A 14,367-nucleotide genomic window follows, 5' to 3' on the forward strand; every position below is an offset into this window, starting at 1 on the left:
ATGTTCCAGAATGTGCCAGATCTTAAATTCCTTTGAATTATAATTTCTGCACAGATTAAATCATGCATTTAGAATACAAAACTACCTATATTTTCCATCTCAGAGAGAGAAATTCACAGAACCTTTGATGCAGCTAGATGTTTGATCATATCATGGTAATTTGAACTTTCAACTCACTTCCATTTGGAACCAATAGCACTTGATATTTGCTCCTTTAGACTGGTTCACTGAAACTGATTTTAATAAACATATTACTAAGTAATTTAGCATTCGCTGTATATAGTGGTTCACAATGTATGGAGTCATTATCATATCCCCACACATTGGTGAGCCTTACATTACATGAACATTAACAGGTAATGTCACTTTAGGTTAAAAGAAAAACAAATACTGGTCGATCTGTTTCTTCTTCTTCTTTAGTATCTTTTTCTTTTGTTAAATAATTAAAATGTTGATAATAACGCACCTAACTTGTGAAAAACTAACCATGGTTGCTCAGTCTCTCAAGTCAGCTGTTGATTACTACTGCCCTCTGGTGTGCAGAGTAAAAAAAAAGTGGAAGGAGAGATTTCCTGCTTGTGTTTTTAACGGCCTAGTAAATAGACTGCTGCATTGTTGTGTTCATGGGGTGAATCTGGTAATAAAAATCTAGGTGTCCTGGTCATATTGGTGCCACTGATTATTACAAAGGTATGGTCAGAGATTAAAACATACATCTAACATTTGGACAACTTCTATTTTTCTATTCTTGCAGAGACACTTAACATAAGGTACAGTACTGGAAACAAAATGTGAAAAAAAATTGCTGCTGTATCACAACATCTCCAGCAGATGGGGTAAGAAACACGAGGTAAGTAATGTTTGAGCAAATCTTGAAAATCATGTCATTTTCGTGTGCTGATCAGATACACTCCAAACAAAATACACTAAAGAGGCTAGCTGTAATCTTACAGGGGGTACCTATGCAAGACACTACAGTTAGATAAGTTACTGCTTCAAATTCAAGTCATTCAAATAAAAAAAAATGCTTGACACATATTATTTTATTTAAAAGAGATTCAAAACCACAAATTTCACCCTGTACTTTCTTGAATGCATGAAGAAGGGATTTTTGAATGATAACAAGGCAGATATAAAATTAGGAGAAGCAAACAATATCCTGAACAACTTAATTCAAATACTTGTCCTATTTAAAGCATTTTTATGTAAGGTACAGTATAAAAGAGGATATCAAAAATATTTTTGTAAATGGAGGAAACAATGCACCACTCAAAATACTTAAGGCATTGAGTTACCTTATACTATGTTTATTATCTGGTATGGTCATTTTCTTTCATCTAGGCATGATGTAATTTTTCCATAGTTTATGGAAAAATTATTCACATTTTGGCTGCTAAGCACATACCATCTAATGGTTTCCCAAAATTGAAAATCATTAGATGTTATGCGCCATGGCGTAAATGTTCAGTTGGTGTTCCTCTTTTGCTTTGCTTCTCTGATTTGTTTTTCAAATCTCCAGCAGGTGCTGAAAAGAAAGAGAAAGTTAAATCTTTGAATAACACAATCTGTTTACATTCTTTGTATTGTTTAAGTCAGTGATGCATGTTACATTATGAAACATTTAGTTACATGTGTATAATTATATGCCAACTATTCCTCTGCAAAGTGTTTCTTTGTCAAGAAAACATAACTTAAAGAGGTCATATAGAAGCACATTTCAAAGATGCAAAGTTATGGAAATGATTAACTAGGAAAAAAGACAAGGAAAGCAAAACTTATCCTTACAAATGACTCATTGTATCTGTTGTAAAGAATAAGCACTCAGCTACACTTTCATATTATGAAGCCACTCCTCTCTAACGTTTTCCCTCCTTTTTTGTCAGAAGTCTTATTTTCCACCCCTTCCTTCACCTCCATTCTCAGAAATAGTGAACCGCCTCTTTGCAAATGATCTGGTGAAATTCCACTTCAAATTTTAAATTGTTTTCAAAACTTGCTTTTTGCTGTTTTGTTTTTTCTCTTTTTTATTTGTTCTCACCTCTTTTTTGACCTAACTTCTTTTGTCTTCATCATTTTCAGTAACAGGTAAGACTTTTCCTTTTAAATTGGATTTTAGATGATTCTAACTACATAAAAAAATGTTATGTTCAGCTGCTCATTAAGACATCATGGTTTCTCTTGCAGTTTCTTGTTTACGTCATGGATGACTTTGTTTGCAAGATATTAAATGACTGGGGCCTAAGCGACTGGATAGAAACATTTAGAGGTTAAGTATAGCATTTCTTTGCTGTAGTGTTTTGAGGAAATGCAAGATCTTTATGTTGCAAAAGAAGTTCAATCAACGTCAATCCACTTAACTAGCTGTTATATAATTTTTTATGCATGAATGTGGCACTAGCCGTCGTTGTTACAGCAAGTACTTTGCACCTCATAATGCTCTGAATGTAAAGGAAGACTCTGACATAAATGAGTTATTAAGCAAGACAATGCGTGTAACACACCTGACCTAAAACAGAAATCCTCAAGATGCCAAATAACTTCACATGAGTTACATCAACAGGGTCAGGTCTCCTAGACATAAAAGCTTGTGGTTATGAATTGTAGATTATATGAAATACAGAGGGACCATAAAAGGTAAAACAAAGCAAAGTGTTTTTTTTAGGGGTACTAATAATTGTAGAATCAGTAATTTTGTAAAAATGTATTATTTCTTGATGCATGGTTTTATGTTTCTATTCATTAAACATACTTTTATAAAGTTTTGTAAACAGATTCCTTTCTTCCTTCAAAAAAATAAAAACAAAAAATTTGTGGACACATCATTAGCATGTAAATGACTTTAAGTGTGGACATTGTGGACCATCCCAGAAGTATTGTATCCTGGTTGCAAATTATGACATTACAAACAATCTTAGTGTTAAACACTGAATGTCACTGTCTTGTCAAAGATGTTACAACAATACCAATGGACTTTGCTGTTAAATAGTCAATAAAATTCAGGCAAAATTTAAATGTGACCTTAGGCCCTGACGAAATCATTGACACACCCTTTTGGGAAAATAGAAGCATCCAATTTCAAATCATACATTTTTTAAACTACTGATGTTGTAGGGACCAACTATGGTCTTTATCGTTTTGAGTGAAAGACATTTGTACCCCCACTCCTTATGAAACATCTTTTTCATCTTTAAAAGTAAATTTTCATCACTTATTGTTGACAAACCACTTATTTCATTATAGAACAAGGCGTTGACAAGAAATATCTGTACTGTCTTGAGGATCAAGACGTGGGAGAATTGATTTCCAAAGTGGGACCAAGAGCACATTTCAGAAAGAAACTGAAGCTGTTAAAGGTAATTAGCTACAGTACATGACATGCATGCGTGTTTTAACCACACCATTCACATCCTATGTAAATATATTAGATTGCAACCAAACTTTTACATGGTGCTTATAAGTAAAATTAAATGTATCATTACCAGTCACAACACTGACTATAATCTTATGGATTCTTGGACATTTGCAAATGACATCAATGTGCTTGTCTGCAGGAAGAACAAAACAGAAATGAGGACACATTGCCTTTATCTTTACCAGTAAGATCAACAGATTACACTAAATGTTATTTACATTAATCAACAAAACACTGAGTTGGATGGAAATTCTAACATTAATGTTTTATCCGTATATCACTACATTATTTATAATTTAGATTGAACAGGAGCAGAAAAACACAACTGTTCAGGCTGAGGTAAGTATGACAGTTTTGTCCTTAGCTAAATTTCAATTATCTGTGTTGAATGGACAACTGGCTGTTTTACACAAAGTGGTTTACACCAATAGTTCTGAAAGTTTTGAAGACTGACTGTCTTTGGAGGAAGATCCAATTCTTATCACATCCTTTTACATCACATGTGGCTCTGTTGACGGCGTTGCTTCTGGTTAGCCTCAGGTTTAGAAATTTAACATAGATGGAAACCAGATTGGTTCAACTATTTTTTTTCATAAAAATAGAAGCAAAACGAAATGTCTATCTTTTCAGAACCTGCATAACTTGTAAGTGAAAGGTAATCTCAGAAGTGCATTGACCTAAGGGTTTGGCAGTTGTGAAACTATGAGGACAATATGCTGCATTATTAACTGAGAATAAAAGGACATTGAATATGAGTTGCTAAGATCATTTCTACCTTTTAGCTGTAATTATGATCAATTAAGCCTTTTTAAAGCTTTACTAGAAATACTAAATCACTCTTTACTGTCGATTTGTTTGCTACATTAGAAAAGATTAAAAAGTGTTTGTCCCATTACATTATGCAAAGGCAGTTAAATAAATATGTTCATTCTCAGGTACAGCCATCCACAAGTGATGGAGGTGAGAATTACAGTTTCTTACATGTTTCTTACATACGTAACTTGTTGCAAAAATAAACACTAGTTATAAATCCATTAAACTATTTTTCTCTTGTTTTTGTCTGGAAATACAAAAAAAAGGAAAGAGAAAGCTGGATCTGGAGAAGTTTAACAAAAGAGAACCAACACCAAAACGGTTTCGCAGGAGTATGTCAGCATCTTTGCCAGGTAATTCTTCATGAAAATGACAACAGGCAATTAAAAGAATAAAAGCTTGTCACAACGCAACTTACAGAGCAATAAAATTGAGTTCATTTTACTGCAGATGCTAATTTGCAGATGTCAGCTGCAAATTAAATTATTTTTGATCGATGATTTATAATTAATATCATTTGTGATCGTCAAAAAATTTGAGGTGTAGGTTGTTTAGAAACACATCTAATGCAAAACAAAATAACAGAAACGCCAAACCACAGGAATGTGAGCAAGTTCAGACAGAGATAGTAGGAACAGCATCTTGTTCAGATGATCGCACACAGAACTCAGTGTTAAACCACTCATCACACAGTTTACGATGCATTTGTTGTCAAAGCAATATTCAAAACTGTGTCTGGTTTATCACTGTGTGAAAGCCAGTATCAATGGAATGGGGCTCAAAATCCTTCTCAGTTTAGATCCGAAAATGCAATTTTTCTCTTTTCTTTTTTTTTAATAACAGAACTAAGAATACTGTCTGAGGTGAAAAATGTAATGAGACATGTTCTGGATAAACTTCAAGAAAACACAAAGCTGAATTCTTTCCTAAGGTGAGTACATCTGGTGTCTGCTTGAATAATTTTTATGGTTTTTATTCAATTTACCTTCATCTTTTGGGCCATTGCTACTTCTATATGAGTTAAATAGGCGACTGTGGCTCTTTGATAGAGTAGTTGTCTTGTGATCGGAAGGTTGTAGGTTCGATTCCAGCTTCCTCCTGCCACATGTCGATGTGCCTCTGGGCAAGGCACTTAACTCCAAATTGCCTACCGATCTGCGTATTGGTGTATAAATGTGTACACAAATGTGTGTTTGTGAGTGCGACTGGGTGAATGTGACTCTAGTGTAAAGCGCTTTGAGTGGTCAAAATGACTGGAAAAGTGCTATATAAGTTCAGTTCAGTCCATTTAAAACCAGAACAAGATGCACCGAATGCACACTTTATATGTGAGGCTCCAGATCATGTCTAAAATACAATCTTCTCTCCCACCGCTTCCCCCCTTAACTCCTCTTCTTTCTCTAGACACGAAGGCCTGCCCTTTGTTTTAGCCTCTAAAATCTAAAAAAAAAATTTACATTTGCCAACCAAATGATGTTCATATAGAAAGTTCTTGTAACAGTGTCTCTAGTAATGACTGATTTGTTTGCCAAATCACTTTAGGTAAATGTAGTAAGTAAGGGGATTAACATATTTTAAGGAAATCTGGAGGCAAGAGAGCTCATTTGACCTGACCTGCCTCACTTTATGAACACTGGATTGAAACACAGATGGTACTGCTAAGTAATCAGGAAGTTTTAATATACTGAAAACTTTGAGTTTGAGGAACTAAAAGCATTTATGGCATGAATCATACACGTCATTCAACCAAACTCCAACTCCTGAAGGATACAAACATATTTGTAATGTACAGGCAAAACTGCACTTTACAAACTACAAGTCTGACCACGAATTGCTCTTCTTCAAGTTTTGTGGGGGTTTTAGTCAAGCCTGAAGATGCTTCTGTTTTTCAATCCCACTGATCCAGGCATGTGGAGAATACAGTTTACTATTGTTACATTAACAACACAACAAATACTATCCTGAAATTTCTGAAGCTACACTTTTGTTATCACCAAGCTATTGGCAGAGTCTCAGTCTTTATGTGATGTCACTGTTGTTCTATATTTTCCCCCGTTGTTGATGACTGTATTTGCTGTGTAATGATGGAACAAGTTCAATGCCTCCTCTTCCTAACTGATACCTTTCTACAATGTGATCAAAATCTTTTCCAACCTCTGTGTATTTACAGAAGACTTCAAAAGTTAATATTCTCAGGTTCAGATTCTTGTTACAATGTAATTTTAAATATAAATATAAATGCTAAAACATACACATTAATATGTTTTAAAAGTTAATAAATCAACACACCTTTATTTTTTCACAGGGAAAAAATTAGGGATCTGAAGACAGACAGAAGAGAACTGGTTGGTGTTTTTGGTAAAACTGGAGCTGGAAAGACCAGTTTGATAAACGCTCTCATTGATGAGAGGAAACTTTTGCCGTCTGGAGATGTTGATGCATGTACTTCAGTCATGATTAAAGTGGAGGCAAACATGTGCAATACAAAGTATGAGGCACATATTGAATTTATCACAAAAGAGGTAAAAGAACTATAGAAATATCCCCTCCTGTTTCACGCGAACTGAAGAATCACAATGTAATAGAGTTAATCAAACATTTTTTATGTCCAGGAATGGAAAGATGAGTTGTGGTCAGTGAGTCAGTTTCAAGAGAATACTGCAGCTCAGAAAAAAGAGGATGAGGATGATGATTATCAGGATGTGGCTGAAAAGCTGTCTGCACTCTATGGAGAGGAATGGAAACAAAAATCTTCTGAACAACTAATGGACCCCAAATATTTCAGAGAAATACCAGAATTTCTTCAATCCACAGGAAAGATACTGTCATGTGAAACAGTAAGTGTGAGATGGTGTATGAATTGTTGAAAGTGTTAGCTGCAAACAGGACAGCCAACATCAGGAATAATTAGAAATATATAAGTGGCTTCATTTAATCATTTATATGCCACAAATAAAGAGAGAATGGTATTTTAGTCATATTTTATTAATCTATGAAATTACACCACTTGAAAATGACCACAAATATTGTTAGGAACTTATTAAACATGGAGAGAGGGTTTGCTGACAACAATGTGCAAGCTGAACATCTAAAACCGCTCATCCTCTTTAACTAAAACACCAGCGATCTCATTTATAAAGTATTGTGTAGGATCCATTCTAAAAGTATATACAGTACAGACCAAAAGTTTGGACACACCTTTCTAATTCAATGGGTTTTCTTTATTTTCATGACTATTTATAAGGCAAGAAATCCCACTTATTAACCTGACAGGGCACACCTATGAAGTGAAAACCATTTCAGGTGACTACCTCTTGAAGCTCATCAAGAAAATGCAGAGTGTGTGCAAAGCAGTAATCACAGCAAAAGGTTGCTACTTTGAAGAAATTAGAATATAAGGGGTATTTTCAGTTGTTTTACACTTTTTTGTTTAGTGCATATTTCCACATGTGTTATTCATAGTTTTGATGCCTTCAGAGTGAATCTACAATGTCAATAGTCATAAAAATAAAGGAAACTCATTGAATTAAAAGGTGTGTCCAAACTTTTGATCTGTACTGTATGTGTATATAAACACCCGAAAGGGGTGTACATACGCACCTGGCTGAACACATGACTCTTCAATCTTCCTTTACAAATCACACCTAAAGTTAAATATTTGCACAGAAGGTTCCATCTCCTGCTTTGCCAGCTACACACCCATATTTAAACATAAATTGTTGATGCAAAGCAGCTCATATATCTTTGTGTTTAAGTACTAATTTGTGGAATAAGTCAATAAATAATGTCAGTGTCTACAGTTCATATTTTTAAAGATGTATATTTTCAAAGAAGTTACAGGAATTATCAGGAATTTCTGAAATATTTGAAAGCTCAGAGGGTATAATAGCACTTCGCACCCATCTGTTTCTGGTTGAATAACCTAAATAACAGACTGAAAATAATAAATATCTTTCCTGTCAAGCTCATCTGTCTATTCAATAATTTGGAAGCAAAAAGGGGTGTTGAATTAAAAATGTTGCTTATTTTATATATAGTTTTCAATTAAAACGTGATTATTTGCGAATAATTAATTACAGACCCTCTGATTAAAAATGTTGAGGCCAACCACTAATATCCATATTATTTCTGGTTTTGCAAGTCTTTTGCCTCCATACTTCATTTAGAGGAACATTTCTCAATGAAATTTGTCAACTTGGTCTTGCAAATTAAACTAAACAAGCACTTTTGATTTAAAGTAAAATTTCTTATGTTTACCTTCTTTCCATTTTTCACAGGCTAACGAGCTATCTGCTAAAATGATTAAATACACAAGAACTGAATCAAATCATGGAGGAGAAAAAGACATAAACAGGTGGTATTGGCCTCTTGTGAAGTGTGTGACTGTCAAAGTGCCTCATGATTTTCCCCAGCACATCACTCTTGTGGACCTTCCTGGAAATGGAGACCGTAACAAGAGCAGAGATACAATGTGGAAAGGGGTAATGTACTGCTATATAAAGAAAAAAAGAAACATATGAACACATGTTATTGATTACTATTATATCTTTATTGCTGCTCCAGATTGTTGGAAACTGTTCTACTGTGTGGATCGTCACTGAAATCAACCGAGCAGCATCAGAGAAAGAATCCTGGGAAATCTTGAAGAGTGTCAGTAGTCTCCTAGGAAACGGTGGGGAGTGCAGATACATTCACTTTATCTGCACAAAATCTGATGTTATTGAAGACTCTACTGATCAGTAAGTGAAATGAGGCAACAAAAGTGTGCAATACATTTAGTACTTAAGACATGTTCTTAAAAATTAGTAATTGGAAAACTCAACAGGAGTCTCGTTCGCAAATCTTCATCCTCTTTCCACTAAAGTTCTATAAAAGTTGTACTTGTCAATAAATAGGATTTGTGATGAATCAGGATTCTGTTGAGAATCAAAATTCTTCAGCTGAAACAACTCTAAGGATCAATATGTCTTTTTCCATCAGCTCAGCTGACCTTCAGGCCAAAATCATCAGAAGAAACATTAAAGTAAAGGAAGCAGTGTTCAAAGAATTCAACAAGCTACACAAGATTAAGGTGAGCTTTGCATGTCAAGACAATAACTAAAACAAATACTGTCTATAGCTTCAAAATAAATAAGTCAAGTCAAGTTTATTTATATAGAGAATGAACATATTTATTTAACTGCCTTTGCATAGTGTAATGGGACAAACACTTTTAATCTTTTGTAATGTAGCAAACAAATCACCCTTTGGTCGACAGTAAAGAGTGATTTAATATTTCTAGTAAAGCTTTTAAAAGGCTTCAGTGATCATAATTACAGCTAAAAGGTAGAAGTGATCTTAACAACTCATATTCAATGTCCTTTTATTCTCAGTTAATAATACAGCATATTGTCTTCATAGTTTCACAACTGCCATTAGGTCAAAGCATTTAAAAAGCACAAGACAAGGCAGTTCACCAATTGTGAAACAAGCATAACATTTTGTCAAATGCCATTTTAAAATCATCAATCAACGTGTTGGTCAATGTCTCTTATTATGGTTCAAAAGTAACTCTAAACAAGTGGGTTTTAAGTCTTGATTTAAAGCTGCTTCTCCCTGTTTAGTTTTGGTTCTGGCTTGCAGAGCAACCAAAAGACTTGTTTTGTATTTCGGTGCTAAGCCGTTCAATGATTTATAAGCTAACAATAGTATCTTGAGGCCTATTCTCTGAACTACATGGGGGCCAGTGTAAGGACTTTAGAAGTGGGGTGATGTGCTCTATCCTCCTGGTTTTAGTGACAACGTGAACAGCCACATTCTGCAATGTTGCCTTTTTAGGCAGACCTGTGAAAACACTTGCAGTAATCAATGTGACTAAAGACAAATGCATGGATGAGTTTCTCTAGATGTTGCTGGGATCTTAATTCTGGAAAATAAATGAAATTAACAAAATTTGTTTTACCTAGAAACACTTCAGTGATGACTCTTTCAAAGTGTACACAGTGAGCTCCAAAGAGTTTCTGAAACCAGAGGTTCTCAGTCCAGAGAATACTGGTATGTTAAATTCCTAATTTCTCTGAATGCTTTGTTGGTAACTAAGATCCTCTCAGCAATCTGACTGCGACACTGTTGAAATAAAGTTAATAATGTTTTTGCTTTCACAGAAATCCCCAAGCTTCAAGATTTTTTGCAAAATCTCAATGACAGTCACTCAGAGACGCTAAACTATGTTTCTGGAGCTCATGGGATTCTCTCTTTGATTCATGGAGCCAGCTTGAAAAGACAGGTGAGTTTCCTCAAACTTCCAAGTCTCTCCATAACCTTTCACCTCCACATCACTCTGATGTGACATAATCATTTCTTCACAGACTCTGAGACACAACCTTTTTGTCTCTCTGCTTTCCACCATTAGATTGGAAGTTAAAAGTTGAGTAGGCCATATAATCTCCAGTATCATCTGAAACACAAATTTTCTATCTACTTTCAAAGCCAGTTCACTTTTCATATGCAGTGCTCTTAATTGCTATTTTCTGCATGTCATTTGATTTTTTTTATTTATGAATTTAATTATTGTGCAGCTCTCTCCAGGTACTCCTTCTTCCCCCCCACAGTCAAAAAATATGACTATCTGTAAATTCTCCTTAGGTGTTAGGGTGTGTATGTGTGTATGCTTATGGTTGTTTGTCCAGTCTGTCTCTGTGTTGGATGATGGATGGATTATTGTGCAGCATCATTTAAGATCTTGGAAGAAGTTTTTGAATAACCTGCTTATTTTTTTCTTCTTATTATTATTGAAACAAGTTTCATAGGCAAGATTAATTACTCTATCATAAATAGTTACCAGTTTTTACAACATGTACTAACAAGGAGTTGCCTTTTTCAGCCTGGAATACACACAGAAGTATGTGAAAAGCTTGAGATAAACATTGCCGCCCAACTTGCTCCAGTCCAAAAAGCAATAGAAAGAGCTTGCCTGGTTTTTGAGGAATGCCTGTGTGAAGGGGTTGAACGATCGAAAAGCTCATGTGAAAAAAAGCTGAATAACTTTCTACATCCTCGGGTATGTTACTTGGCAGTAACCACAGAGTTAATTTAAATTTTCTGTTGCGTCTGAAATAATGCCTTATTTTTAAGGGAAAGAGTGGTAGTGGTTATCACAGAACATTAAAGAGCGTTTTCAAAAATGGTGGAGTCCACAAACCCAAAAAGGGAAAACAAATAAACCTCAACATGAAGCTCACTTCATTCCTGACTGACAGCATTGATGAGGAATTCAGGAAAACCTTCCCGTAAGAACTTAATATGCCATGAAAAGTATTGTTCAACTCTGATGAAAGTGTAAAATTTGTAAATCCACAATTCAGGGGTTTATTAAAAGAAAATTATGATAAAGTACCATTTGTGAATGACTTCATTGTATCAAAATGTTTCAGAAATGAACAAAAATGTGGACCATTTAATGGTGTCATTGATAAGTTTTCACTTGACACTGAAAGTCTGAAGCAAAAGTACAAAGATGTGGAACTGCAGCTGATCTTTCTCAGTACAGAGGTAAACGACAGAGAAAATATGGCTCTTTTTCATTTAGCGTTGCAACAATTTATCAGATTTTAATAATAGCAATTTTTCTTTAGTTTTCACGGTAAAATTGCTTTCCTTACATGTCTCATAGGAGGAAAAAATTAAGAAAAAGCTTAACAAAAGGATTAGAGACCAAAAGAAAATAATGTACAACAGCCTGATAGAGACAATTGAGGAGACCATGCAAGAATGCTACAAGAGTGAGAATTTCTATCATTACAAAAACTATATTTTACAATGAAACATATTTAAAATCTTTCTTACCATTTGCGATTGATCTTTTTGATGCAGCTGCAGCAGGATACTCAGGTCCTGGTATGCTGGAGAAAATGAGAGAAACAGTATCAAGACATGTTCGTGAATCAAAGGACACCATGTTTGCAGAGGCTAAAAACGTCATGATGATCCACCTCCTGAGCTTAACGGTTTGTCCTTATTTTAATATTGAAACAGTATCTATGCTGCTTATTCAGAGCAAAATCTGAACTATCCATCTAACAGGTATATCAGAAACAAAGTCCTCCACAATTACTCGCACCCAATATGTTTCAATGGTCTTGATAAGAAATGTATCTATGTGGCAATAATATCTCAGAGAATATCTCTAATAAGGTTCCCACAGTATTCAGTGGAATAAAAAGGCCAACAGCATTAGAAATCTTGCGGCGTACCTAATGGCGGGCATGAGGTACATTCTTCGTTGTACTTCACATAAACCTGGAGTGTTTGCTGCTTGGAAAGCTCAATTCCTATATGACCAATTTACACAGTTCCAGTCAAAAACCTTAAGGTGGTTTTTCTGGCAACAAATTTGTAGTAAAAGATCCTAGACAACATGTCTGACTAAAAGTTATGCTTTTTCATAAGACCAGTGGCACTCTGTTAGATTAAAATATTGCACAAAACGAAGTGTATTAAAACTTTTAATAAACTGAGTTTATTAAAATTCTGCTTTGTGCAAAAAATATTTTAAATTCTTTTAAAGAATCTAAAAGAATTTTTTTACTCTTTTAGATTCTTAAGCTAAAAGAATGTAAAAAGGAAATCTATTGATTTCCCTCTATAATTACTCATACATCTATGAGTAATTGCAGAGGGTGTTGTATGTGTAAACTAGTTTGTCTTGAATCCAGCTTTAGACTTCTACCTAAAAATAAAGATTTTAATGTTAAATTAGGTGGAAATTTTGACAACAATGAACGACACATTGAACAACTCCATGGACCTCTCCCTCAGGACAGACAGTCAATCGATTCCAGGTAAAGCAAGACTTATTTGTGTTTGAAATGTGGCCTGAAAGACATTCTGTAAATATATGATGCTACATCTCATCAAAAACTGCTTTCTTAGATGTTTCAACAGAGCTCGCAATGGTAAAGAAAAACTACAGTAAGCTTAAGAACAACTCAAATTAGGAAAGCCCATGAAAAGGGTAAAGTATTGAATTTTATTTTCAACATTGACTGGTATTGATCAATGGAGTATATGATTTGAATAAAATGTCTTCCTTTCAAATTAACAGCTCCTCCGAAGCCATGACAAGGATCGTCATAAGGGAAGCTTCCTCTCTGTCTTTATGTCATCGCAATAATGCTTCTCATTCTGCTCATTTTGGGAGCGTTTGACTGAGAAATAGTCTCCATTAGCAGATCCTTTGCAGTTCTTGCTTGTTTTTTGTAACCATTTCTGGGGTGGAACAACAAGGTTTACCTCTATTTTTAGCCAAATATTGTAAATTAGCCTAATCAGAAACGTACAGATTCCTGACATCATCAACTGAAACAACTTTGCTCCAAGATTATTCATTTAAAACAAATGTATTACTGTTGCAACTTTCTGCATGTTTGTTAATCATTTCCTGTGAAATAATGCTTATATAGAAATTATTATAGTAATTAATGATTTTAAAAAAATACATAATTAAAAACGTAAACAAAAAAGTCTTTTTTTTACTTTGAAACACTTGAGACTTTTTTGTAGCGAATGACTTCTGTTTGCTAAACTGGAGAAAGAAACATGTCACAAGTGAAGCTTTAGATAAGACGGAACCTTATTACTGTATAATAAAGATAAAGAGTTTTAAGAGTTTCACAAACAATTATCAAAGTTTTCTTTAATCAATGTAGAATTATTTATTCAAGGTTTAGCTTGTCCAATTCAGGTTTTATGCATGTTTTACACAAAGCTAGTTTTAGCATGTCTGGAAACCAATAAACATGCACCATTTTTGTGTTTAACAAATAAAAATTTTAATTAGTTTCAAACTGTGTTAAAAATAGACGGTTTTGGCTGTACATGTTTATATTTTTAGCTATTTGTTGCTGTTGGTAAAAGTTGGAATAAATAATATGAATTGAATTGATTTTTTTTTCACACTGTATGATGAACACACTCAAACAAGAGTTACTTCTCCCTATGATAAAATCTTTTGAAAACAAACCTAACAATAAAAGAAAGTGTCACACCTCTAAGTATACGCTTAAATGCTGTATGAAGAAGGATTTCCAGGTCAGTAATCATGAGAGTCTTCTTCAGAATCTTCACCATGTGGATTTTCAGCCTCATCCTTTCAGGGTTCAGAG

At 34.3% G+C, this 14,367-nt stretch overlaps 1 protein-coding gene and 1 long non-coding RNA gene across 2 annotated transcripts in view; one reads left to right on the plus strand and one right to left on the minus strand.

The window, feature by feature from the left end:
* LOC116736039 (uncharacterized) overlaps positions 1-12,127 on the minus strand; it is a 32,076-nt gene extending 19,949 nt beyond the window's left edge. The window contains exon 1 of the long non-coding RNA XR_004342481.1: positions 12,050-12,127. This is a non-coding gene — a long non-coding RNA (uncharacterized LOC116736039). The remainder of the gene's footprint in view (positions 1-12,049) is intronic.
* Positions 1,646-14,143, plus strand: LOC116736037 (nuclear GTPase SLIP-GC-like). The gene is made up of 23 exons (XM_032588252.1): positions 1,646-2,085; positions 2,185-2,266; positions 3,241-3,353; positions 3,552-3,596; positions 3,713-3,751; positions 4,348-4,372; positions 4,492-4,578; positions 5,069-5,156; positions 6,531-6,747; positions 6,838-7,062; positions 8,503-8,706; positions 8,789-8,964; positions 9,206-9,296; positions 10,171-10,258; positions 10,369-10,490; positions 11,088-11,264; positions 11,339-11,493; positions 11,638-11,755; positions 11,877-11,985; positions 12,077-12,210; positions 12,963-13,044; positions 13,136-13,217; positions 13,308-14,143. Exons 2-22 carry the CDS (start codon positions 2,200-2,202, stop codon positions 13,198-13,200), a joined length of 2,427 nt encoding a protein of 808 aa, XP_032444143.1. The 5' UTR covers positions 1,646-2,085; positions 2,185-2,199; the 3' UTR covers positions 13,201-13,217; positions 13,308-14,143.
* The last annotated feature ends 224 nt before the right edge of the window (positions 14,144-14,367 follow it).

This window comes from Xiphophorus hellerii, chromosome 16, assembly GCF_003331165.1.
Source record: "Xiphophorus hellerii strain 12219 chromosome 16, Xiphophorus_hellerii-4.1, whole genome shotgun sequence".
Taxonomy (NCBI): domain Eukaryota; kingdom Metazoa; phylum Chordata; class Actinopteri; order Cyprinodontiformes; family Poeciliidae; genus Xiphophorus; species Xiphophorus hellerii.